Below are 27,969 nucleotides of genomic sequence, written 5' to 3'. Positions count from 1 at the left end.
TAGATTTTGTATGATTGCTGAAATGTTCTTTATTGTGCTTAGTCAAGAAACAACTGGGAGATTGACATTTTTTGCATAATTCTTTATTTGAAATCTTCTGAGGGGGAAAATTTTTCTCGATTGCAACCAACAGACTTTGCAATACTTTTACTAATTTCTATTTTAAAATTATTTTTCTAGTTATTTTTTTCATCCTGAAGTTTTTTCTGTGACTTATAAGTTATGCAAGGCCCAAATTGCAGATATTTAAAAAAAATGTGCTTACGATATTAAATCAGAAATACCCTTTCAAATCAGCTTGAATTTATTTTTAGTATTTCCATGTATTTCTCATCTGGGTCCCATATAGTCCATCATCTTGCAGGAGAGAAAGTGGATTGTTCTCTTTTGCTCCTTGATGAACGGACCCTGTTTAAAAACTGGTACTTTTTGGAGACGCCTTTATTTGGGGTTTGTAAGTATACTACTAGTATTTACCCTGGGCTTCCCTCTCCAGTTCTCGGTGTGAAACAGGAATGCTTACAAATGACAAATGTGAAATAAAAGTATAAATCATAATACATATTCCTAATTGGATATTGATGTAAAAATAATTCCAAAGCCCATGTTGAAAATTTCTCAGTAAAAAGTTTATATATGACTTAATTATATCCAGTTGTATTGCGTAAAATAATAAATGAGTGATACTAATTAAATTTCGATTAATGTAGTGTTCTTATATCTGAACAGTAAATTTGTATATCTAGTTAGGATTTTTAATAATAAAGAAAAGTATTCAGTGTCAAATGTCTAAAAGAGTTAAGAGAGTAACTAGTGCTCACTTCCTAAGTGCTCTTACTCCTCCCACTGTCTACTTGTCCTGTTCTTCTGAGACTGCTCTGGTTTCAGGGCACATTGTGCTGTCTGCAAAAATGTCACGTTGGCCACGCATTATCTAAATAATTTAGCCACCTGTTGACATACATTCAAATACCTTAAGTTTTAGTTTGTTATAAAGTGTTTTTTCTATGAAAATAATTCCAGTTAGGATCATTTAGCTGGAAGGAGCCTTAAGATGTAATTTTTAAAAAGTTAATTAAAATGTTAAAATTAAACTAGACAGTAAACTCTAGTAAGGGTGGAGTATTCTATAAATGCCAGGGCAGTTTGATTTGTAATGTTACTCAAGTTCTCTGAATCCTTACTGATTTCCTAACTGCTTGTTTTATCAATTATTGAAAGAAAAGTTTTGAAATCTACTATAATTGTGGATTTGTTTATTTCTTCTTGAAGTCTTGCCAGTTTTTGCTTCATGTATTTTGAAGCTCTAGTATTAGATGCATGAATGTTTAGGATTGCTGTGTCCTCTTAATGGATTCACCCCTTTAAAATTATGATAATGATGGAGACATTTTTTATCCCTGGCAATATTCTTTGCTCTGAAATCTATTTTGTGTGACATTAATACAGCCGTTTCAGCTCTCTTTTGATTAGGGTTAACATAGTATGCTTTTTTCCATTCTTGTACTGTTAACCTGTTTGTGTCTTTATATTGAAAGACACAATTTCTTGTGGATATTGTAGAGTTGAGTCTTGCTTTTTTATCCAGTCTATTAATCCTTGTCTTTGAACTTGGATGTTTAGACCATTTACATTGAATGGATTATTGATATGATTATCTTTGAATCTACCATCTTGCTATTTGTTTTCCATTTGTCTCAGCTCTTCTTTGTTTCCCTTTTCCTCTTTATTTTCATGCTTTTGAATAAATTGCATTTTTAAAAAATGATTTCATTTTATCTTCATTGTTGGCTTATTTGCTGTAACTCTTTGTTGTGTTATTTGAATAGTTTTTTTAGGGTTTGTAGTATACATTTTTAGTTTATCACAGCCTACCTTCATGTGCTATTACAGCACTGGAGTATAAGCCCTTACAACAATATACTTCCGTTTCTTCCCTGCTGGACTTTGTGCTATTGTCATATGTTTTACTTGTACACATGTTATAAATCCCATAATACATTGTTTTTATTTTTGCATTAATGATCTTTTAAAGAGATTTAAAACTAAAAAGTCGTTCATATTTACCCACGTGGTAATCATTTCTGTTTGCTCTTTATTGCTTTGTGTAGATCCAGATTTTCTTTTGATACCATTTTCCCTCTGCCTGGAGGACGTTATTTTAACATTCCTTGTAATGCAGGTCTGCTAGTGATGGATTCTTTCACCTTTTGTGTCTGTGAAATGTCTTTATTTTGCCTTATTTTTTAAAGATATTTTTACTGGGTATAGAATTTTAGACTGACTTTTTTCCCCTTCAGTTTTTTAAAGATGTTACTTAACTGTCTTCTCATGTGCATAGTTTTTGACAAGAAATCTTCTGTGATCATTATCTTTGTTCTTATGTGATCTTTTTTATTTGACTACTTTTAAGATTTTTCTTCTTATCACTGATTTTAAGCAGTTTAATTATGATGTGCCTTGGTATAGCTTTCTTCAGATTCTTGTTGAGTTCATTGAGCTTCTTTTGATCTATAGGTATATAGTTTTCATCAAATTTGGAAGATATTCAGCCATTATTTCTTCCAATATGTTTTCTTTTCCATTCTCTCTTTCCTCTCCTTCAGGAACTCTCACCGCAAGCGTATCAGCCATTTAAAATTAATTCATAGCTCACTGGTGCTCTATTCATTTTTTTGCTTTATTTTGCTTTCTTCATTTCATTTTGAATAGTTTCTATTGATGTGTCTTCATGTCTACTGATCTCTTGTTTTGCAGTTTCTAATCTGTCATTAATCCCATCTAGTGTATTTTTCACATCTTACATTGAAGTTTTCCTCTGTAAAAGGTCTGTTTTACATCTTTCATGTCTCTAGTTAACAAGTTCAATGTTTCCTCTAACTTCTGAAATATAAGGAATATAGTTATAGTTCTTTTAATGTCCTCGCTACTTATTCTATCATCTGTGTCATTTTGGGGTTGATTGTTTTCCACAAGCATGCATTGGTAGTTCCCTGCTGAATACTTGAGACATCCTCTGCACACCGTGTGTGTTCCCACCCTGTGTAGCTCTCTAGCCACCATGCTGTCCCCAAGCTCCAGATGCATCTCTTCAACTCACCAAGATGGCTGGACCTGTCCCTGTTCCTCTCCACACTGTGCCTGGAAGCCTCTACAAGCAGGAGCTGTGGCAGGCATAGGACTTGGCTCGCCTGTTTCTCATTTCTCAACATCATTGAGCTTCATTGCTAGATGTCCAGGATCTTGCAAACCATGGTTTGGATATTTTGTCCAGTTTTTTGGTTGAGTCAAGTCTGAGGTAAAATCTGGTCTCTTTTACTCCATCTTGGCTGGAGCATGAAGTCAATAAACATATTTCTAATTGACGTAATTTAACCAACATCTACTTGCACAGTAAGACTGGTCAAAAGTTAAAGTCTTTGCTTTAGTGGCATCATCTTCCATTCCACCCCAAAAGTGGGACCACTCTTTGGTTTTAGAATGGCTTTGTTTTTCAATGAATAAAACAAGTGGCAGTGAGCCTATTTACATTAATCTTGCAATTAATGATGTTTAAAAATTATTGTCGATTTTATTATTTCATATTCTTTAAATCACATTTATTTTTTGACACTTTCTTAGGTAAATTTATTTCAGAAGTCTAGTTTAGAGAAGGGAATTTGAAAACCTAGCGAGATAATAATTTAAACTAATCATTGTGAGAGTCCAGAGGGAAAAAAATGTGTGAATTCCAGTGTTTCATCAAAGAACATTTAATTTATAATAAGATATATGTATTCTCTTTGGTAATCTTAGGCTAAAGCCATGGCTATTCATGTCAGCCATTTGTGTGATATGCCAGCACACATAATTTATTGATAAAGTTACTTTAACCATTCCTTTAGTGTGTCAAGCTTTTTCTTTTTTTTTAAAGATTTGGGTTTCTTTTTTTTTTTTTTAATTGAGTTATTGATAGGTTACAATCTTGTGAAATTTCAATTGTACATTAATGTTTGTCATTCGTGTTGTAGGTGCACCACTTCACCCTTTGTGCCCACCCCCCACCCCACCTTTCCCCTGGTATCCACTAAACTGTTCTTGGTCCATAGTTTTAAATTCCTCATATGAGTGGAGTCATACACAGATTATCTTTCTCTCACTGGCTTATTTCACTTAACATAATTCTCTCAAGGTCCATCCATGTTATTGCAAATGAAATGATTTTGTTCTGTTTTGCAGCTGAGTAGTATTCCATTGTATATATGCACCACATCTACTTTATCCATTCATCTGTTGATGGGCACTTAGGTTGCTTCCACGTCTTGGCTATTGTAAACAGTGCTGCAATAAACATTGGGGTGCACAGGACTTTTGGGATTGCTGACTTCAGGCTCTTTGGATAAATACCCAGTAGTGGGATGGCTGGATCGTATGGTAGGTCTATTTTTAGTTTTTTGAGGAATCTCCATACTGTTTTCCATAGTGGCTGCACCAGTTTGCATTCCCACCAGCAGTGTATGAGGGTTCCTTTTTCTCCACAACCTCTCCAACATTTGTTGCTATTAGTTTTAGATATTTTTGTCATTCTAACGGGTGTAAGGTGATATCTTAGTGTAGTTTGGATTTGCATTTCCCTGATGATCAGCGATGATGAGCATCTTTTCATGTGCCTATTGGCCATCAGTATATCTTCTTTGGAGAAATGTCTGTTCATGTCTCCAGCCCATTTTTTGATTGGGTTGTTTGATGTTTTGTGGTTGAGTTGTGAGAGTTCTTTATATATTAAGGATATTAAGCCTTTGTCAGATATATGACTTGCAAATATTTTTTCCCAGTTAGTGGGTTGTTTTTTTGTTTCAATCCTGTTTTCATTTGCCTTGAAGAAGCTCTTTAATCTGATGAAGTCCCATTTGTTTATTCTTTCTATTGTTTCCCTTCTCTGAGAAGGCATGATGTCCGAAAAGATCCTTTTAATACTGATGTCAAAGAGTGTACTGCCTACGTTTTCTTCCAGAAGCCTTATGGTTTCAGGTCTCACCTTTAGGTCTTTAATCCATTTTGAGTTTATTTTGGTGAATGGTGAAAAAGAATGGTCAATTTTCATTCTTTTACATGTGGCTTTCCAGTTTTCCCAGCACCAGTTGTTGAAAAGACTTTCTTTTCTCCATTGTATGCCCTCAGCTCCTTTGTCAAAGATAAGCTGTCCATAGATGTGTGGTTTTATTTCTGGGCTTTCAATTCTGTTCCATTGATCTGTGCACCTGTTTTTGTACCAGTACCATGCTGTTTTGATTACTGTAGCTTTGTAGTATGTTTTGAAGTCAGGGATTGTGATGCCTCCCGTTTTGTTCTTTTTTCTCAGGATTGCTTTAGCAATTCGGGGTCTTTTGTTGCTCCATATGAATTTTAGGATTCTTTGTTCTAATTCTGTAAAGAATGTCAATGGGATTCTGATTGGGATGGCGTTGAATCTGTAGATTGCTTTAGGTAGAATGGACATTTTAACTATGTTTATTCTTCCAATCCATGTACATGGAATGTCTTTCCATCTCCTTATGTCGTCATCCAATTCTCTCAGAAAGGCCTTGTAATTTTCATTATATAGCTCCTTCACTGCCTTAGTTAAATTTACCCCAAGGTATTTTATTCTTTTTGTTGTGATTGTGAATGGTATTGTATTCTTGAGTTCTTTTTCTGTTGGTTCATTACTGGAGTATAGAAATGCTACTGATATATGCAAATTGATTTTATACCCTGCAACTTTGCTGTAGTTGTTGATTACTTCTAACAGTTTTCCAATGGATTCTTTGGGGTTTTCTATATATAAGATCATGTCGTCTGCAAACAGCGAGAGTTTCACTTCTTCCCTCCCTATTTGGATTCCTTTTATTCCTTTGTCTTGCCTGATTGCTCTGGCCAGGACCTCCAGTACTATGTTAAATAAGAGTGGTGATAGAGGGCATCCTTGTCTCGTTCCTGTTTTCAGGGGGATGGGATTCAGTTTTTGCCCATTGAGTATGATGTTGGCTATGGGTTTGTCGTATATGGCCTTTATTATGTTGAGGTAGTTTCCTTCTGTGCCCATTTTGTGCAGAGTTTTTATCATAAATGGCTGTTGGATCTTGTCAAATGCCTTCTCTGCATCTATTGAGACGATCATGTGGTTTTTATTCCTCAGTTTGTTGATGTGGTGTATCACGTTGATTGATTTGCGGATGTTGAACCATCCCTGTGTCCTGGTATGAATCCCACCTGATCCTGATGTATGATTCTTTTGATGAATTGCTGAATTTGGGTTGCCAAAATTTTGTTTAGAATTTTTGCATCTATGTTCATCAGTGATATTGGCCTGTAGTTCTCTTTTTTCGTGGTATCCTTGTCAGGTTTTGGTATCAGCATGATGTTGGCCTCATAGAATGTGTTAGGAAGTGTTCCATCTTCCCTAATTTTTTGGAATAGCTTGAAAAGGATAGGTATTAAATCCTCTCTGAAAGTTTGGTAAAATTCCCCAGGAAAGCCATCTGGTCCTGGGGTTTTATTCTTTGGGATGTTTTTGATTGCTGTTTCAATCTCTTTCCTTGTGATTGGTCTGTTCAAATTGTCTGCCTCTTCTTGAGTGAGCTTTGGGAGATTGTAGGAGTCCAAGAATTTATCCATTTCCTCTAGGTTATCCATTCTGTTGGCATATAGTTTTTTGTAGTATTCTCTTATAATCTGTTGTATTTCTGTAGAGTCTGTTGTTATTTCTCCTCGCTCATTTCTGATCTTGTTTATTTGAGCTTTCTCCCTTTTTTTCTTTGTAAGTCTGGCTAGTGGTTTGCCAATTTTATTAATCTTCTCAAAAAACCAGCTCTTTGTCTCATTGATCCTTTCTACTGCCTTTTTCGTTTCAATAGTATTTATTTCTGCTCTGATTTTTATTATTTCTCTCCTTCTGCTGACTTTGGGCTTCATTTGTTCTTTTTTTTTCTAGTTCGGTTAGGTATGCTTTAAGGTTGCTTATTTGGGATTTTTCTTGTTTGTTAAGATGTGCCTGTATTGCGATGAATTTTCCTCTTAATACAGCTTTTGCTGTATCCCATATGAGTTGGTATGGCATGCTATCATTTTCATTTGTTTCCAGGTATTTTTTTATTTCTTCTTTAATTTCTTCAGTGATCCATTGCTTGTTCAGTAGTGTGTTGTTTAGTCTCCACATCTTTGTGCCTTTCTCAGCTTTTTTTCTTGTAATTAATTTCTAGCCTTATAGCACTATGATCTGAGAAGATGCTTGTTATTATTTCAATTTTTTTAAATTTGTAGAGGCTTGCCTTTTTTCCTAACATATGGTCTATCCTAGAAAATGTTCCATGTGCACTTGAGAAGAATGTGTATTCAGCTCCTTCAGGGTGGAGTGATCTATATATGTCTATTAAGTCCAATTGTTTTAGTTTTTCATTTAGCTCCACTATTTCCTTGTTGATTTTCTGTCTGGATGATCTGTCCATTGATGTGAGTGGGGTGTTGAGGTCCCCTACTATTATTGTGTTGTTTTTAACATCTTCCTTTAGGTCTGTTAATAGTTGCTTTATGAATCTTGGTGCTCCTGTGTTGGGTGCATAGATATTTATAAGCATTATTTCTTCTTGATGAAGTGTCCCTTTGATCATTATATATTGTCCCTCTGTGTTTCTCTTTACCTGTCTTATTTTGAAATCCACTTGGTCTGATATGAGAATTGCAACACCTGCCTTTTTTTCCTTGCTATTTGCTTGAAGTATTGTCCTCCACCCCTTCACCCTGAGTCTGTGTTTGTCCTTGGGGCTGAGGTGTGTTTCCTGGAGGCAACAAATTGTTGGATCTTGTTCTTTAATCCATTTTGCCACTCTGTGTCTTTTTATTGGAGAGTTCAATCTGTTCACATTGAGAGTGATTATTGATGCATGTGGACTTAATGCTGTCAATCTGTCACTCATTATCTTGTTTTCCTGTGTTTCTTTTCCTGTGTGCTTTAGACTACCCATTTAATACTGCAATTTCTTATGCTGGGTTTCTTAGATTTTTCCTTATCTATGATTTGTGACTCTTTTCTGTACTTTATTTTAGTGTCTACCTTGAAGTTTGTATTTAGAATCTCGTGTATAATATAGTCTATTCACTGGTGGTCTCTTACTTACTCAACCAATACTGATTTAGACCCTTTGCTCTTCCCCTCGTGAATAATTATTTTCATTTTTTATTCCAACTCGTCTTATTAATTTGTAGTTAGAGTGCTAAGATCGTCCTTGTTTTGGTAGTTTCCTTATTTTTACCCTAATGCTATAGTTGAATATTTGCTATCCTGTTCTGGTTCTATCCATTGGTCTCCCTAGTCTGTGGATTGTGTCCCCTTTCTCACTTTTTTCTTTTTTCAAGTATGAGAGCCTTCTTGAGGATTTCTTGTAATGGAGGGCTTTTAGTTACAAATTCCCTTAACTTTTGTTTGTCTGGAAAAGATTTAATTTCTCCCTCATATCTGAAGGAAATTCTTGCTGGATAGAGTATTCTTGGCTGAAGGTTTTTGTCCTTTAAAGCTTTGAATATATCACTCCATTCTCTCCTAGCTTGTAGGGTTTCTGTAGAGAAATCCGCTGACAGTCTGATAGGGGCTCCTTTATAGGTTATTCTCTTTTTTTTTCTTACTTCCCTGAGTATTCTTTCCTTATCATTCCTATTTGCCAACTTTACTATTATGTGCCTTGCGGTGGGTCTTTTTACATTGACAAATCTAGGAAATCTGAAAGCTTCCTCAACACACATTTCTCCGTCAATCCCTGGATTTGGTAAGTTCTTTTCTATAATTTCATTAAGCACTCTTTCTGCTCCATTTTCCTTTTCCATATTCTCAGGAATTCCTATGATCCTTATGTTCTTACTCCTCATTGAATCCATTATCTCTCAGAGATTTTCCTCATTTTTTTTAATTCTTAGTTCTCTTTCTTCCTCTGTCTGGTGCCATTCAGCCTGTCTATCCTCGATTATGCTAATTTTCTTCTCTATGTGGTCTACATGGGCATTCAGGGAATCCGTATTCTGTTTTATCTGGTCCATTGTGTTTTTCATCTCAAGTAATTCTGTTTGATTCTTTATGATTTCAATCTCTTTTGTGAAGTAACTCCAGAACTCGGCTTGTTTCTCTATCTTTCTCTCTACCTCATTGAGTTTTTTGATTATAGCTGCTCTAATTCATTATCACTTAGTTTACCTAATTCCAAGTCCTCAGGACTTAATTCTGTGTTTTTATTGTTTTTCTTCTGGTCTGGGGCTTTTATAAATTGCTGGAAGGTAGAGGAGCGGTTTTTTCGCATGGTGCTAGAATTCAGTTGCAGTTACAGCCTGTTGCCACTAGATGGGGGTCGAGAGCGGCGTGTTAGCTCTCCGCCTTGGGGCAAGATGGCTGCGCCCACTGGCTTTGTTAGGGGGGAGGGGCTGTTACTCACAGGCGCTGGTCTGGGTTCAGATCAGTTCTGTTCTCTGGTCTCCCAAGGCCCTTGATTTATAGGGTCCCCGCGGACGGAAGCTTTCCCCCCGTCAGCGGGTCTCCACTGAATCAGTGGCAGGAGTCCTGGATGATCCCCTGGTCGCGCGGCCCCTCCCCTGCTCCTTCCCGACCCGCGCCGCAGCGATTGCAGACTCTAGGGGAGGGAGCGATGTTCTCTCCTACCGTTCCAGCGCCTGGAGGGTGTAAGCAAGGTTATGATCTCCGCCTTCTTGGTATTGTAGGTCTCTAACGAGCTGGCATTATGTTTATTCTCTGAAATTCAGTTCTTCCAATCTTTTGTTGTATTTTGCAGGGGAGAGAATCCCGGGTCAGCTCACCCCGCCATTTTTAAGCTTCTTCTTTTCTTTTGAGGAAGATCAGCCCTGAGCTAACATCTGCTGCCAATCCTCCTCTTTTTGCTGAGGAAGACTGGCCTTGAGTTAACATCTATGCCCATCTTCCTCTACTTTATATATGGGACGCCTACCACAGCATGGCTTGACAAGCGGTGCCATGTCTGTACCTGGGATCCAAACTGGGGGACCCTGGGCCATGAAGCGGAATGTGTGCACTTAACTTCTGTGCCACCGTGCCGGCCCCAAGTGTGTCAAGCTTTATAAACTCTCAACTTGCTAGTTAAGGAACATGAATATGCTTGCTAAAAGTCACAGTTGATTCGGGTGGACTAACAAACAAATTCTCTTGACTCATATTGTAGATGGAGTAACAATCTCTTGAAACAGGGTTTTGTTTTGTACCTTTGTTCTTTTATAGGTATGAACAGAAAAAGGTCTTTATACAAGGAATTATGCATAGAATATTTTCAATTGAATGCTAGTTGGGGGGAGCTGATATGTGGTTTGTATGGAGTATTTTGATAGATAATCCAGATAATGTAGCCTTATGCTTAGCTGGTGCTTAACTAACTAAGCTTCTTTCTTGGTATATGTTTTACATATCTTTTAAAGAAATGGACTTCTCAATAGGAATAAGCATTTTGATATTTGACTAGGAGTGTTAAATAACATTTGATAATTGAATTTTCTTATAGTTAGTAGTATTTTAAAATTTGCTGCTGTAATAACCTTTTATACCTGTCTCCAGAAATAGATATTTTGAAGTATTATATGTTCTTATACAGGCATACCTTGGAGACACTGTGGGTTTGGTTCCTGACCACCACAACAAAGCACATATTGCAATAAATCGAGTCACATGAATATTTTTGGTTTCCCAGTATATATAAAAGTTATGTTTACACTATACTGTATTCTATTAAGTATGCAATCGCATTACGTCTAAAAAATACTTCATTACTAAAAAATGCTAACCATCATCTGAGCCATCAGCAAGTTGTAATCTTTTCGCTGGTGGAGGGTCTTGCCTCCATGTTGATGGCTGCTGACTGATCAAGGTGGTGGTTGCTGAAGGCTGGGGTGGCTGTGGGATTTCTTAAAATAAGTCAACAGTGAAATTTGCAGCATCGATCGACTCTTCCTTTCACTAATGATTTCTGTGTGGCGTGTGATGCTGTTTGATAGCGTTTTGCCCACAGCAGAACTTCTTTCAAAATTGGAGTTAGTGCTCTCAAGCCCTGCTGCTGCTGCTGCTTTATCAGCTAAGTTTACGTCATATTCTAAATCCCTTGTTGTCATTTCAACAACCTTCACTGCATCTTCACCAGTAGATTTCATCTCAAGAAACCACTTCCTTTGTCCATAAGAAGCAAATCCTCATCTGTTAAAGTTGTATCATGAGATTGCAGCAATTCAGTCACGTCTTCAGGCTCCACTTCTAATTCTAGTTCTCTTGCTGTTTCCACCACATCTGCAGTTACTTCCTCCACTGAAGCCTTGAACCCCTCAAAGTCATCCGGGAGGGTTGAAATCAGCTTCTTCCAGACTCTTGTTAATGTTGATGTTTTGACATCTTCCCATGAATCACGAATGTTCTTAATGGCATCTAGAATGGTGAATCCTTTCCAGAGGGTTTCCAACTTACTTTACCAAGATCCACGAGAGGAATCACTGTGTAATCTACAGCCTTATGAAATGTCTTTCTTAAATAAGAAGACTTGAAAGTTGAAATTACTCCTTGATCCATGGGCTGCAGAGTGGATGTTGTGTTAGCAGGCATGCAAACAACATCAATCTCATTGTGCATCTCCATCAGAATCTTGGGTGACCAGGAGCATCATCAGTGAGCAGTAATATTTTGAAAGGAATATTTTTTTTTGAGTAGTAGGTCTCAACAGTGGGCTTAAAATAGGCTGTAAAACATGTTGTAAACAGATGTGCTGTCATCCAGTCTTTGTTGTTCCATTTATAGAGCACAGGCAGAGTAGATTTAACATAGTCCTTAAGGGCCCTAGGATTTTCAGAACACTAAGTGAGCATTGGCTTCAACTCAAACCAGCTGCATTAACTCCTAACAAGAGAGTCAGCCTGTCCTTTGAAGCTTTGAAGCCAGGCGTTGACCTCTCCTCTCCAGCTATGGAAGTCCTAGGCGGCATCCTCCTCCACTAAGGCTGTTCCATCCTCATGGAGAATCTGCCAGTGCGGCCACCTTCATCAGTGATCTTAGCTGGATCTTCCGGACGTCTGGCTGCAGCGGCTACGTCAGCACTTGCTGCTCCACCTGCACTTTTGTGTTCTGGGGACGCTTCTTTCCTTAAACCTCACGAACCAACCTCTGCCAGCTTCAGACTTTTCTTCTGCAGCTTCCTCCCCTCTCTCAGCCTTCGCAGAATTGAAGAGAGCCAGGGCCTTGCTCTGGACTGGGCTTTGGCTTAAGGGAATGCTGTGGCAGGTTTGATCTTCTGTCCGGACCACTGAAACTTTCTCCACGGCAGCAATAGGCTATTTGCTTTCTTATCATTCGTGTGTTCACTGGAGTAGCACTTTTAACTTCCTTCAAGAACTTTTCCTTTGCGTTCACAGCTTGACTGTTTGGCACAAGAGGCCTAGCTTTCGGCCTGTTTTGGCTTTCGACATGACTTCCTCACTAAGCTTTATCATTTCTAGCTTTTGATTCAAAATGAAAGATGTGTGACTATTCCTTTCACTTGAACACTCTGAGGCCATTGTAGGGTTATTACTTGGCCTAATTTCAATATTGCTGTGTCTCAGGGAACAGGGAAGCCCAGGAGAGGGAGAGACGGAGAACAGCCAGTCGGTGGAGCAGTCAGAACACACACGTTTACGGATTAAGTTCACCGTCTTATATGGGAGCAGTTTGTGGAGCCCAAAGCAATTGCAGGAGTAACATAAAGATCACTGATCACAGATCACCGTAACAAATATAATAAAAGTAAAAAAGTTTGAAATATTGAGAGAATTACCAAAATGTGACGCAGAGACATGAAATGAGCACACACTATTGGAGAAACGGCACTGGTAGACTTACTCGATGCAGGGTTGCCACAGACCTTCAATTTGTAAAAAATGCAGTATCTGTGAAATGCAGTAAAGCTAAGCACAATAAAAAGAGGTATGCATATAATAAGTGTTCAGTTAAAACTTTAACTGTTACTTTTTCTTAAGTGTTGGTGCTTTCTTTTTTTTTGAGGAAGATTAGCCCTGAGCTAACGTCTGCTGCCAATCCTCCTCTTTTTGCTGAGGAAGACTGGCCCTGAGTTAACATCCATGCCCATCTTCCTCTACTTTATATTTGGGACGCCTGCCACAGCATGGCTTGACAAGTGGTGTGTAGGTCTGCATCCAGGATCCGAACCGGCAAACCCTTGGCTGCCAAAGCAGAAGGTTCCAACTTAACCGCTGCGCCACCAAGCTGGCGCCTAGTGTTGGTGCTTTTAATAGAAAAGAACACTCTACAATTTAATTATTGCCGTGACAAAAACCTCTCAGACAGAAGTTTAGAGAAGTGATTGTTTAAGGTTTCTTGCTGTTCAGTCTTAGAGAAGATTTCCATAATTGAAGAGCTGTGCATATTGTCCAGAGTAATCTTTTAGTCAGTCAATATTAGATTTTTAAAATATTGAATTAACTTTGAAACAACATGTCTTTAGAACTAGTGCCTATAATGTAATAGTTAGTCTAGTGCCTTAGTGCAGCAGGCTCTTGGATTTCTGTCTGTGAGGTCAACCTGAGATGTCCTGGGGACCCAAACATCTAATGAGAGAGATTGCTCTTGCCTGCTATTTCAAATCAGGTCTTGACCCTGACTCTCCAGATACTAAATTGAGTCCACTCACAAGTTCTAGTGAAATCACTTTCCTAGTGTTCATAGTATACCTTTCGTTCTCACTGTGCAAGTACATTCTGGCCCAACTTCACTCTTAACCGCTGTGCCACCAGGCCAGCCACCTCAAAGGAGTCTTTGACCCTAAAGATCAACTAAAAGACTTATTTGGGATCCCTGGGCTGAAACCACTGAAGTTTGTTTTGGAATAACTATATCTTGTTTACAGTAACTTCCTAGGTTAAATTAAATGGTACTTGATTTGAAAAATAAAATATATAACTGGGTGTATGTATTCCTTTTAACAAAGTGTAGTTTTATGAAGGCTTCCATCTGAGAAACTGCAGCCACGAGTGTTGCCGTGCTTTCATGATGTGTGACCTGTGCCACATATGACACTGTGGTCTGGGTCCCTTTCACCTTCTTTAACAAGTTACTTTGTTGTATGTTTTCATTAGTCTTCTATCTTTTTAAAATATTTTGGTAGATTATTGTCTCTCAAACTCAAATACATTGGCCCTGGGTAGATGTGGCTATGAAAGAACTGCTTTTTGAAACCTCCTATTTTTTACGACACTGTTTAGATATGAAGGTTTTTCTGTTTGTTTCTATAAGCTGCTTTTGTGGAGTGTATCCCTTTGGTGGGTGATGGGATTGCCTTGGGGTGGTGGGGATGAGGGTTAAGTTCAAAGGCAGCTGATAAGGTGAAATTGAGTTTATCAAAGTTCTTTTTTTTAAAGATTTTTTTTTATTTTTCCTTCTTCTCCCCAAAGCCCCCCGGTACATAGTTGTATATTCTAGTTGTGGGTCCTTCCAGTTGTGCCATGTGGGACGCCGCCTCAGCGTGGCCTGATGAGTGGTGCCGCGTCCGCACCCAGGATCCAAACCGTTGAAACCCTGGGCCGCCACAGTGGAGCGCGCAAACTTAACCGCTTGGCCACGGGGCTGGCCCCTATCAAAGTTATTCTTGAGATCCTTGGGCCACCCATACAGCAAAAGCACATGGTGTGTGTGCAGTCCCTTGTGGCTAGAACTTGCGTGGCCCCAAGCAGCTGCTGAGCTTCTCCCTTGAAGAACGTCCACAACCCCGCCATCTCCCACCTGACAGCCCACTTAGTGCTGTCTCACTTCTGTATTTATTTACCAGTGGTCAGAAAAGTCCTGCCACTCACACGTGCTTTCCAGTGCGTATCGGGCCCACGGCACATGCTCGTTGAATAGAACGCCTGTTTAAATTATTTTTCTAAATAAAAAGACTGTTAAAAGAATGTGTATAGGTGAATTGAAGTAACCTAAATGCATAGGTGATAGACCTACACTGCATTTTCAGCTTTGCCATTTTACTCCACGAGCCTGTACCATCCAGCTTAATGGAGCATTCAGATTAATAATGTTTTTTTTTTTTCCTGGAAAGGAATCACCCTATATGTTTATTCATTTATGTAATAAGTATTAACTATGTGCAAGGCATTGCTTTGGGCATTGGGATTATAGGAGTGAAAAAGATGAAGTCCTCATTCTTATAGAACTTACATTCTGGTAAGGAAGGTAGGCAACAAATAGGCCAAAAAGGAAAAGAAATATTTCAGGTAATGTGTGCTATGAGAAACATAATTAGGATAGAGGGCCATGGAGGGTCCAGCTATTTTAGGTAGAGGAAACAGGTGCCCTCTCCGTGGAGGTGACAGTTGAACAGGGACCTGTTTGAAGAGAGGGGACAAGTGGTGGGGGTTTGTCAGCTGTCTTTCCTATTTCCGTGGAGCATTGCTGCGCCCATCCTCTCCTGTGAGCAGGATGGGAGGTTTCTTGTCCATGTAGGAGTCAATTCTGAGTGACAGGGCACTCGTTCCAGCCTCACTGCTCCTAACTTCCACGTGACTGTGGCATGCTGGTAAAGGGGTTTAGGGTTGGCTGAGGGTGTCCCATGAGATAACAATTGTGTATGTTAAACTAGGATGCCCACTAACAGGAATGAGAAAGTTCGTGGAGTTTGATCTGATTTGTACTTTATTTTGTAACCTTTATAAATATATCATACCTGATTTTATTAAGGGCTATTTTATTTGTTTTAACAGGAATCACTAGATTTGATCTGCTTGGAGACTTTGGAAGGTTTAATTGGCTGGGAAATTTCTATATTGTGTTATCCTACAATTTGCTTTTTGCTATTGTGACAACATTGTGTCTGGTCAGAAAATTCACCTCTGCTGTACGAGAAGAACTTTTCAAGGCCCTAGGTAATCCTGAGGGTTATGGGTATTTTTCTCTCTTTCTACTAATTAATAGTTTTGACATGTGAGTTCATTTTAAGTCTTCACCTAATCATTTTTCCAAATGTGTAAAACCTTAGAGGTCACATTTCTGACCCACTTCTTACTGGTTATCCTCTTCTGTAAAATTATGTCATTAAGCCTTGGGGTCCTCATCTGTAAAATGGTGATAATTTCTTGTTTTGGGGACTGTTGTGAGTATAAGTTGAAATCATTCTCGTAAGGGCCTGAGCATAGTCTTGGCACATTTTAAGAGCTCAGTAAATATTAGCTCTTTTTATTGTTATGATGATGGTGATTGTGGAGAGGTGAAGATGATAATAGGCTAAAGGCTTATTTTTCGGTAATGATACCACTTGCTATTTTTTAGTTAAAGATTTTTTGAGGCTTGGGTTTTACAAGTATCAGACTGACCCATAATTCTCTTCACTAAGCCAAATAATAATTCAGGATAAAAATATTAGTATTCTTGGCATTAATAGGAGAGAGGGCATTCATTATCATGTATTCTGTGAGTTATATGCATTGTGACAGTATTGAAAACTCTTAGGTTTGTCTAACATATAAAGGTTATAAATGTAATCTATGAATGTATTTTTTATGCTTGCTTCAATATTAGTACTAAATATATTTCAGGCTTTATATTTTAGGAATACCAGGACAATATAGACTATCTTGCTATATAAATCTTCTTGGGTTTGGGATATGTAATTTTATAATGAAAGAAGGGATAGGCAGTGATTTATTGTAGCAAGTCCTTATGTTAGCTCATTTACTTGAATTGATATCATTTGAATGCTTATACTTCATATTCCATTGTGGCTTTTAGCTACTGCAGAAGGCAACGTAATGATCAATTCATTAAGGTCCTGTGTTCAGATAACTTAAACCCTATGAGCAACGGTAAGGCCTCGCACACCACTGAGCCTTTCCAGACCTGATCATTGAAGGGTGACCTTTGGGAAGGGAAAAAAGATTTCAGATTATCTATTCATATGTATTTTACTTTAAATTCACCTTTTGAGGGGGTGGCTGATGAAATATTGGCCTGAAAGGGAAAAGTTAGGTTTCATTTCAGTTGAAGCATCAGGTAATTTATGGATTTTAATGTCTGGATTCATCATACTGGCCAGATTACCATCTGCAGGATGGAGTGGGAATCAAATAGTCCTTTCAGCCAAATGTCTAGAGTTACAACTTCATTTTTAAGCCTGTTGTAGCATCAGCAAGATTAGCTAGCCGTAGTCTCAGATAAATCCCCACTTACCACTCACTAAAATGAGATGATTGTGAATGAATGGCAGCCAGTTTAGCATTTGAGTTAGGTATCCTGGATCTCCTCTTGCTCAGGAAGCTTTTATTAAAGTAGTAAAATATAACTTAACCTCAGGAGAAGGTCACGTTTGTTGTGTCAGCTCGTTGATCATGAGAGGCAGTGCAGTTATTAAGAGTTGTGTAAAACTTTTTTATGAAATTTTTTATTTGCTTTGTAAATTGACTTTCTTTTTTTTCCCTTCTCCCCAAAGCCCCGGTGCATGGTTGTATATCCTAGTTGTAGTCCTTCGAGTTCTTCTGTGTGGGCTGCCACCACAGCGTGGCAGCTGATAGGTGGTGTGGTTCCACGACTGGAGTGAACCCAGGCTGCTGAGGTGCAGAGCGAGAACTTTAACCACTAGGCCGTCTGGCTGGCCCTGTGTAAAACTTTTTAATTGATAGATTTAGATTCTTTTGAAGTGATTTCTTGTACTTTTTGGAATGCTCCAAGGCAGCAATGTCTTACACATAGAAAAAGATCCCCATTAAGTACATAGAATGTTTGAATGATCTGAGATCTTAAGATGATTTCACTGGGAATCATAATTTGATTATAAAATTTAACTATCTCCTTCCTTTTCTCTCTTTTTCTGTAGGCTTTTCCCCTCTGCTGCTCTGTCCATTGACAGTAACAGTACCCGTGTCATAGAGTATCTTGCACATAGTGAACACTCAGAATTTAGCTGCGGGGTGTGGAGGCGGCGGTTATCACTGCACAAGGGAGACACTGTAGTTTTTCAGAGTGCGTAGCCTGCCCTGCTCCAGGGGTTCGCAGTAACTAGCTGAAATAAGCTATCTTAAAAGGGGATTCCGCTTCAGTTAGGGTGCCGCTCACCTCCCTGGTTCCCTCTGCCCACTTCCCTCTCCAGCAGGCCCTGTTCGACACTCTTCCCACCTCTAACAGCGGTGGGCTCCTATTGTCACTCAGCAGCATGGCCTTTCCTGAGACCAGAACTATGTTGGATTGCTTGCTTTTTTCCTTCCCAATCATCCAGCACAGACAGGCTCAATTTTACATTTTCTTTCATTAAGATATGCAGGTGATAGAAATTTTAAAATTTGGAGTGCTATGTTGGTTTAAGACTGGTGTAAAATTGCATAACAGGTAGATAACCATCTGGAATTTTAGGGGAAAAATAATCTTATTCAAGTATGTTTTTGAAGTATCACAAAGGTCTGAGCCTCATAAAAATTGTTTCCTCAAAATCTTTTCCATAGATTTCTGCTTTTGTGTTCTTGAACATTTTTGTGCTTCATTTTATTAAAGTGCTTGGAGCTTTAGTGCCATATAAACTCTTGAGCTTTCTTCCACCTTTTCTCCCCGTGGGGGCACGATATTGTTTTATATATCTGGTATATTATGTAAATAATTGCTGTATGATGTAGAGGGAAATTAATATCACTTAAAAAGAGTGATCATTTTTTATTCTGTGAAGTATCTTTGGGTAATGAAATTTATGTTCAATTTGTTCTTTTGCCCTTTCTTTTTGGTAAAGTTTTGCTTTTTCTTTTTACATGTTAATATTTTGGTGTGTCCTTCCATATGTTTTCCTGTGTGTATATATGTCTGTGTGTATTTTAACAAAAATGGGGTCATACTTGTCTCAGGTTGGGTTCCCTGGGAAGTGCACTTTGGGATGGCAATAAGCCTGCAGGAGGAGGTTTATTAGAGGGCACTCCTGGGATCAATGCAGATGGCAGGGCAGGGGAGGAGAGAGGAAGTGGCTACATGCATCTCACCAGAGGCCTCAGCTGGCCCTATGGGACGTTGTGACAAAGGGCTGGTCCCCAGAGCTGCACTGACTTGAGGAGAAGGCATGACTTCCTGATGGGCACTGTCTTCAGCTTAGGCCTCCCCGAGGAGCTGCCAGTGGGGAAGAGGTCTTTCATCGTAAAGGGGGTCTGGCCAGTGCATCACACTTTGCACAGTAACACGTCATGTTCTGCCTTGTTAGTCTCCTCCGGACCCTTTGCTCAACCACTCAACAATACGGCATTCCTCACCATTTTCTTCATTTTCCTGCAGGCCTTCATAAACTTCACTTATCAGATACTTCACGGGATTCAGAAACAACAAAGCCTTCTGCAAACGGGCATCAGAAAGCACTGTAAGACACACAGCAGCACTCTGCAATCAAGAGCCCCGAGAGTCCCAAACTCACGACATTCCTGTCAGTCAGGAACGCGTCACACTGACTGGGCTTCGCAGTTAGGGCCTGAGCCTGTCATTTTTTCATAGTCTACTAAGAACTTGGCCATCACAGGTCTTCTTTCAATTTAACTTTGTGGTGGACCCTGTAGTTTCCAGCCAAATGCAGGTTCCTTGGGCAGCACATTCTTCTGTGGACACATCTGCTTGCATCTGTTGATACAATCACCCATCTGAGAATGTTAGAAAAGGCAGACTTTGGAGCTTTCTAAGGATTCACTTAAATCCGATTATGTGTTTTATTCAAAATGTAGAAGGCTACATGAAAGGCTTCCTTGGTACTTGGATGTGAGTGAAAGTTCTGCAAAAAATCCGTGTTGATAGATTATCATTATAGTGGGTGCGTTAGAACTGTAATGGTTGCAGATTATATTTTTCACTTCCTTAAAAAAAACCCAAAAGCATAGTTCTGATTTCTGTTATGAATGATATTGATTGGACTTTGAGTCAAGGGAAAAACAGGAGATTCTTTTCAAACGTGAGCCTTGGTAGACGCCCCTGGAGTACCTTCTACTGTGCAGTGAAGTGCACTGTGGTGGGAATCGTGGGAACCAGTTCTCTGGCAGTGTGTGTGCATACACTTCAGTGTTACTGCTCATAATGGAGTTGCCAGTGTTGAGTACACTTGGAACTTAGATTTTGCCTTATAGGCTATATGTACACTCCATATTTTTAATCATTTTTTTCAAAAATCCCTTAATTCCCTGTACTCCTGTGTCCGTTATAAATATAAATGCTCTGTGGTAGCAGCTCCTTTTTTTGCCACATTCTTCAGGCTTTGGTTACTTTTGTATATGTCAATTTAAACCTCAGACTTATAAAAGTTACCCATTTAACACCAAAAACGCACAGGATCAGCATTCACAATGTAAGAATAGTTTTGCAGTGTATCATGCATCTGATAATCATTCAGTTATTAAATTGTAAATAATTCTTGGGATGGTTTCTTGACTGAATAAAAACTATAAAATTACACTGTGTTACCATCCACTAGGATAGAGTATCGAAAATTGTGCATGCAAAAATATGAGGTAGGCCCATTTGCACAGAACTTAGAGTTATGCAGTCTCTATAAATACATATGATCATATGCACTATGTGTATGGCAATAGATTGTCTGTGTTCAGACAAAAGTAAAAGAACATTTTTCTTAAATTGTTGAATTTAAAGGTTTTCTTGGGGGAAATTTATGAAAAACAGGCTGTATATATTTGACATAAAAAATTTCCACTTAAAGCCAAAATAAGAAAAGTTAATCTGTATATTTGTAAGTTTCATGGAATATACTTAGTTTTTATTTGTAGGTCTACATTTCCTTCTGAGCGTCTCTTCTTATTAAAATGCAGCTTAGTTTTAAAATAAAAGAAGATTTTGTGATTCTAAACAATACTCAGTAAATACCCCCAGTCTAGTATTGGTAAATTTCTCAGCATAAGATCTACTGCATACTGAAAAACTTAGTAAAAGTTGGCTGCTTTCTAATTTCTCTGGTAATTATACCTATTTCAACATTAATTAATTTCAAGCTTTGATTTTTTTACTGAAACTTGCTTGCAGTCCATACTTTGAGCAGACCAGATCAAGAGGAGAAGAGAAAGAAACTTCTTTAAATAAAAGAGTATCCGTTTTAACTTCTACCAATTTCAGGGCACATCCAGAGGAAGAGTTCCTGGGTATTTGTGAGATGTCTGAAATTTTCGAGTAAGATATTAAACTTTTCAGTGTCTGTATCAGCTCCGCTTATTTGAAAGTTTCTTTCCATCTGAGGACTTAAGCCTGGTTTGGATTAATAAGCAGTGGAGTGTATTATAAATTCCTAAAGCTCTTATTGGATGCGCCTTCACTGCTGTTGAAACAGAGGATACACATCACATGGAGAGACGGTTTTGAACCTTGGGTCTCAGATGCCTTTTATGGAAAGAAATACAGGTGGTTATATACTCAGTCTGTGGCATAATTACCATCACTTGAGGCCCCACAGACAGCTTGTATATTCCTGGTCACGTAACATAAGAATCTTGAGTGAGAGACCGACTCTAAATGCAGGTGTTTCTATTGGACACATGCTGGAGGCTGGCTGTATGAAACCTATGGCAGAAATGGGTGGCAGCACACTGAGCCCAAGCACGTGAGGACTGGTAAGGACAGGCGCCTTGGGGTCTTCCCTTTATTGCAGCTGGTGTGCTAGTGAAGGAGGACGCAGCCAGACTTGCCGTGAGAGCTCCAGATGCCAGCGGTCAGAGGGGTTCTGACCTTCCATTTCCCTTCTGATTGGACCGCAGTACATCAGTGACTGAGTTAAATGCAGTGCTCCCCGGAATCAGTCTTAAAAGGGCCCTGGGCACTGTAGTTACAAAGTTTCTTGAGGAGAGTTAGCCAATTCTTATCCTTAATTGGTTCTGCAATATTTAAATAAATTATTTTAAATTGTAAATTTTACAGATAGCATTTGTAATGATTTTTACTGACTTTCCAAGATATTTCTTAGATTTAATATTTACTTAACTTTATGTACATTCTATATAAGAACAGACCTGCTCTCAATATGAGACTTTATGTGAAAATTACACACACAAACACACACTGATGTTAGCTCCTTCACTGCCACACTGAGGGGTTGATTAGTGGATAAGGATGAACCCTTCCGTGTGGTTTTGACTTTCGGATGCCTGAAAGGTGCGTCTACACCTGATCTCAGGGGCATCGCCATCTGCCTCACTTTGCTGGAGCCCAGCAGACCTCCCTGTGGCCTCAGTCACCACTCAGTCTGCAGTAACATAGGCTTACATTGTCTGAAAGCCCTATGTGGTTTTCTTTGTTGTTAGCACAGTATTTAATGTATACAAGCAGAATTCTTACGATAATTTTTTTATGCAGTACTGACTTGTTAAACTTTAAAAAATACTGGTATGATGTTACTTTTAAAATGATATTTGGATGCACTGGTAAATTATTTTTGTTTAGAGTGTTTTGTTTACAAATTATCTGTCGGTCTTGTTTGTTTCTATGAGATAATTTTAGTGTGACTTTTTAAATGTCTTAGAAATTAAAGTTTTACAAAAAGTGATTTCCTATTTTGGTTTACAAGCACTCAAATAGGCTTTTTTTTGTCTTAAATACCATCATGTCTGAAACTTAAGGATATACATAGAAAACTTCATTTCAGTTCTATGAAGGGCAGTGATTATTCTGGCAGAATGTCGAATTGAGGAAGAAGTAGATATTTTTCTCTCTCTTTTTGTTAAGGAGTTACTGGTAGATCAATTTCTTGCAACCTACAATGCAGCATCAATAACTGAAATGTGTGTTATCTTATTTGTGTGAGTTATTTAGATTTGTTTGATGTCTCTAATTTCTCCTATAGAAGGACTGAGCCACACCTAACTGGTCTGGACAGCTTAATCCCGAGTTCTCTGAAGAGCGGGTGCCGTCAGCATCGGGCTAATTCAGTGACAGACACAATTACACCAGTGGCTTTCAAGCTTTTTGACTAGAGGAAGAAGTATGTTTGACAGTGTAAGCTGTACACACAGACACACGTGCTTCTACACGTATAAACAAAAATTTAACAAAATAGTGCCTGCTTTTACTATGTGGAATGCATGCTGGCATTTTCTGTTCTATTTTGTTCTTATTTTTCAAAATACTAGACACAAACCGCCAAGTCATTTGCTGACCCACTAAGGGATGGGAAACTTTGGTAAACATGACTCTGGAATCCAGTTGAAAGATGAATGAATACAGAGACCTTTTTCTGGCTTTTGAATATTGTTCAGGTAAAATTCATTATTATAAATATCACTGAAGCAAAAGTGTATGCAAATTACTTGTTACATTGCAAAAAATGTAACTAAAATCAGTAGAAATTGCCAAAACTAAAAAATGGATTATAAAACTTCAAAACTACGTGGTTGAAGGAGTAAAGCTGGGAGCTAGTTTTTGAGAGAAGTTATTTGACTTCCAATTCTGTATACTTAAATTAGGTAAAAATTTTACAAGTTGAAATGTAATCAAATAGGAAATTCAGACAAAACACTGTTATTCTCAGATTTGACTTTGGTGTTGTGCTCTTCTAAGTGTCCTGAAGAGGTCGACAGGCGCGGGTTAGGAAGAGCGGGGCAGCAGCACCCGATGTGCGTGACTTCTGAGGACTGCAGTGCAACAGAAGGGGCTCTGGTGCCTGAATGTGGGGAGGCAGAGATTCACACGTGCGCTGTGCATCTGACAGAGGAGAGTTTTATCGGTTACTGAAAACGCTATGTGAATGTTGTAATGTCTTTTCCTTTGAAAAGCTATTATTAAAAGAATGTACTGCTTACAGACGATGATACCTGAGAGTCGAAGCTGTGGGATACTACCATAGCTGTTCTATTGATTCTGCACCTTTGCTGTCACAGCCTCTTGAAATTCTTCACGATTTTTTCTGTATTGGCCTAACAGTAGAATTGGAGAATGAGATGACAAAGATATTATTGCCGATGCCAATGCCTATCTCTTCCCCTGCTTATGTTTCCGTATTCAGAGTTTCTGCTTACCTTCTCTCTTGCTTACCCTATCTTTAATTCAGTCTGATTCACTTTTTTTTTCCTTTTTAGTCCTTACTTTGGCATCTCCTCAGACTTTGAAGTGGGGACGGGGGTGGGGACATTCTCTGCTCTAGTTCTCACCGTTGGATCACCTGGAAGATGGGAAAATGCATCCCCTCACTTTACAGATGAGAGGCCAGAACACACCAAGATTAGGACGTTTGCCTGAGGTCACCCAACTAGTGAACTGAAGAACTGGCTGTGAACCAGATCAGTACCAGTCCAGTCTCGCCCCTGCCTGGTGTGGGGCTTTATGATTTCTTAGTGATTCCCATCAGCTGGTTCAGAATTTTCAAAAACCAGATAATGAATCATTCATCAGAAAATATAATCAAGTGTTTAAACACTGTCTCTCTTCCTAGTTGTCTTATGTGCTGATAGGGGATTGAAAAAGTGGCAGAGCCCCAGTTTCCGTATTTCCAGGCCTTATAAACTCAAGCAAACTTACTTCTTTCTAGATAAATGCAGCTAAACATTTAATTATTCAGATAACATAAATACATATCTAAGATGTGTTTCTAACAGACCAATTTTATGTATATAGCTTGCAAAAGGGACTTGGTGCTTTAACATGGTACCAGCAGCAACAATAGCAGCAGCAAGCACTTCAATAGTGCTTCTCTGTGCCAGGTGGTGTTCTGACATTCTTTATGTATGTGCGTGTGTATTTATTTAATTATGTCACTTATTTAATCCTCATGATAACTCTGTGAGGGAGGGACTGTTATTCCCACTTTGCAGATGAGGAAGCTAAAGCACAGAGAGGTTAAGTAACATGCCCAAGGACCCACAGGACTTGGGATTTGAACCCTGGGCTGGCTGGCTGACTCCTGAGTCCCTACCACTAACCATTTTATATGTATTGCTTCTCAGATATCTTTTACTTGTCAATTATAGCCTATGAGACAAAAGCACCTATTTTCATACGGGAGTGCTCCATGACTGGATGGGAGAGCCTTATCTAAGATCAGAACATCTTTAGTTCCTTTAAGAACCGAGTAAAGGGACTTGTTTTAGAATTGTCACCCTGTCTTGGTGAGGACAGTGGACCAGGTAAGAGGACAGGGTGAGATACTTGGGTTTTAAGAGTTCGGCTCGATTGCCTTGAAAGGAAGAAAAACAGTTTTGGAGAGGTTGTTTAAGAGCAGGGTTCTGCTCTGCTTGTCACAGCTCTCAGCCTCCGTCTCCCGGCGTGCCAGCATGCTCCATGTTTGGGGAGGGTATAGACGGAGCCGCCGCGAGCACTGTGCTTACTGGTTCAGAGCACGGGCCTGGGGCTGGGGACGCTGAGCTCCGGGGCAAGCTGGCCAGAGCCTCACGCATCCTGGGCCTCAGCTTCTCAGGATTTCCTCATTCTGCTCCCCAGGTGTAAAATGGGGCAGTGCCTGGGGTTATGGGAAAGTATTAGGAAACAGCAGCCGTAGTGACCAGACCTCACGGGGAGAAAAAGTCACGTCTGTGTGCCATGTGTGCTGTGCAGTGGGAGCTGGGTGGCTTTTATATCTGCCTGGCTTTGACATGTCCACCCCCTGACCACGCCTGACGGGCCAGACGCTAGCCCAGTGCCTGAAGTGTCAGGTGCTCAGTAAGTGTTAGCTGTTATTTTAAATAATTTATTTAAATGTTCTCTTATAGTTCCTTGACATTTTTAAGGTAATGTCACAATTAGTTGTAGCAGATACTATAAGGGACTGAAATAATCGTTTTAAATTTTTAACAGTGGGGACTGTGGAGAAACAACTGAGGCCACCTCCTTAGAAGTCACACAGCATTGGTCTAGTTCATAGGAGGCTTTTCAGACTGAGTCCTCAGTACCTTAATGGAAGTTTTTCATTTACTGTAATTTCCTAAATCATAGTGTCTTAAATTACGATGAGGATTTTGGATTGATGTTGTCTATATTAAAAGCTTGTAACAAGCAAGAAAACATTTTTGAGTCTCTACGTGCTGATTATGTTTTATTTGGTTATGCTTGAAAGTCTAGATGTGTCAAACATTCGTTTCCTTATGTGGCTTTGTCTTTGAATTAGAAGCCAAATGTAAGTCTGCAAAGGGCAATGGCATTGGGTCATTGAAATGTTTCCCTTGATTCACCTAATCTGATTCTTAAATTTCAGTGTTTAAATGTGTCTGCCATTGTCATTCCATGTAGTTGCTCGGTGACAGACCAAACGCCACCACAGGATAGTGTTGTATGTGTGTGACCTCCTTTGTCTGTGGACTTCCTTCCCTCCAGTGGATGTAGATTTACGTCACTACATGGGATGGCTCTTGGTGTTCCTCTGGGTGCGTGCGGACCACTATTTTAACCAACTCCTTAGTAATGGTCTCTAGTTTATTCCCAAGTTCTAACTACAGTAAGTACTAACGAATAGCTTTCTACAGATATGTTAGTATACTGTTCTGTCTCCTTAGAAATTTGTACTGAAAAACTCCTTTTTCTGTTCTCTACTCTCAGTACTTCACTTCTGGTCACCAAATGTGTATGGGTTTTTCCTACACCAAGCAATTCTCCAACTCTCTGTGGACACCACCTGGGTGTCCTACAGTTCAATTCAATGCTGACACTATCCACGTGGAGTTAGTGCAGACCCCACAGGTTAAGGGCTCAGTCCGCAAGACTGGTCCCCCACCCCACTTCAGATGCCAATCCCAAGTACAGGTTGTCACTGGTGCTTCCAACCAACCCGCTGCAAGTCAGGGGTTTCTACAGCCCCTCCTCGGGGTTGGTGGTTTGCTAGAGGAGCTCACAGAACTCTGAAAATCAGTTTCTCACTAGGTTACTGGTTTATTAACAGCTGGATGGAGGAGAGGCACAGGGCCGGGCATGTGGGAAGGGCACAGAGCTCCCATGTGCTCTCCAGGCGCCCCCCTCCCGGTGCCTCTAGTGTTCACCAGCCCGGAAGCTCTCTGAACCCCTTCACTTAGGGTTTTTTACGGAGGCTTCGTTACATCAACATGATTGATTAAATCATGGGCCATCAGCGATGGCTCAACCGCCAGCCCCTCTTCCCTCCGCAGAGGTCAGGAGAGTGGGACTGAACGTCCCAACCCTCTAATCACTTGGCTGGTTCCCCTGGCCATCCTGTGGGACTTTCCAAAAGTCACCTCATTTACAGAAGCTGACGTGTGGTTGAAAGGGGCTTGTTATAAATATCAAAGACACCTTTATCACTCGTATCACTTAAGAAATTGAACGAGTTTTAGGAGCTCTATCCCAGGAATGGGGAGGAAGACCAAATATATATGTCTTATAATAAATCACAAATTCACGTAATTCCTAGAAATGAAAGTTCTGGATCCAAGACAATGCACATTTCCAAACTAGTTCCAGAAAGACCGTATCAATACATACTCCCATCAACAGCATGCAAGGATGGCTTTCTCTAGCTAGCACTGCATTGCACCAGTCTTTCACAGTAGTGGTACTGAGACACAAATATTTAATTGGTTTTCTTGGAATTTTTAATAGAACTAATAGGGGACATTTTTAATTTTAGCAGCTATTTCTGCTTTTGTGAATTATCATTAAACATATGTAGCCCATTTTTTTTGGTATTTAATATATTCTTATTTTATAAAACTTACGTGTTATGGATATTAAATGTTTGTCTTTCTGATATTTTGTAAATATTTTTTTCTGGTTATTTTTTTTAACTTGTCCACATTGTTTTTTGCCATATGGAAATTTTAAATTTTGAAATAGTCAAAATGTGCAATTTCTCATAAGTTTTTTTGTGTCATACTTAGGCCTTCCCTATTTGAAGATTTAAAAAAATATTTACCTATTTTTGCCCCTCCTTTGAGGTGTAATTCACAAACCATAAAATTCATTCTCTTCTATACTAATATAAAATCAGTATATTCACAGGTTGTCAACCATCACCACCATCTAGTCCCAGATCATTTTCA

General features: G+C 39.2%; 1 protein-coding gene across 9 annotated transcripts in view; it reads left to right on the top strand.

The window, feature by feature from the left end:
- LMBR1 (limb development membrane protein 1) overlaps nucleotides 1-23,791 on the top strand; it is a 156,891-nt gene extending 133,100 nt beyond the window's left edge. For 5 of the 9 annotated variants that reach the window (XM_023640108.2, XM_070266117.1, XM_070266116.1 and 2 more), the window contains one exon: nucleotides 19,289-23,791. In XM_023640108.2, coding sequence (XP_023495876.1) covers nucleotides 19,289-19,374 — 86 coding nt within the window. In that variant the 3' untranslated portion in view covers nucleotides 19,375-23,791. Of the gene's footprint in view, nucleotides 1-15,753; nucleotides 15,916-19,288 lie in introns of all 9 variants that reach the window. The other 4 variants (XM_023640107.2, XM_070266114.1, XM_070266113.1 and 1 more) reach the window with 1 other exon arrangement.
- Nucleotides 23,792-27,969: the final 4,178 nt, after the last annotated feature.

The sequence above is a fragment of the Equus caballus genome, chromosome 4 (assembly GCF_041296265.1).
Source record: "Equus caballus isolate H_3958 breed thoroughbred chromosome 4, TB-T2T, whole genome shotgun sequence".
Lineage (NCBI taxonomy): Eukaryota > Metazoa > Chordata > Mammalia > Perissodactyla > Equidae > Equus > Equus caballus.
Note: the sequence above shows the minus strand (reverse complement) of the source record. Positions and strands in the feature narration are given on the sequence as shown.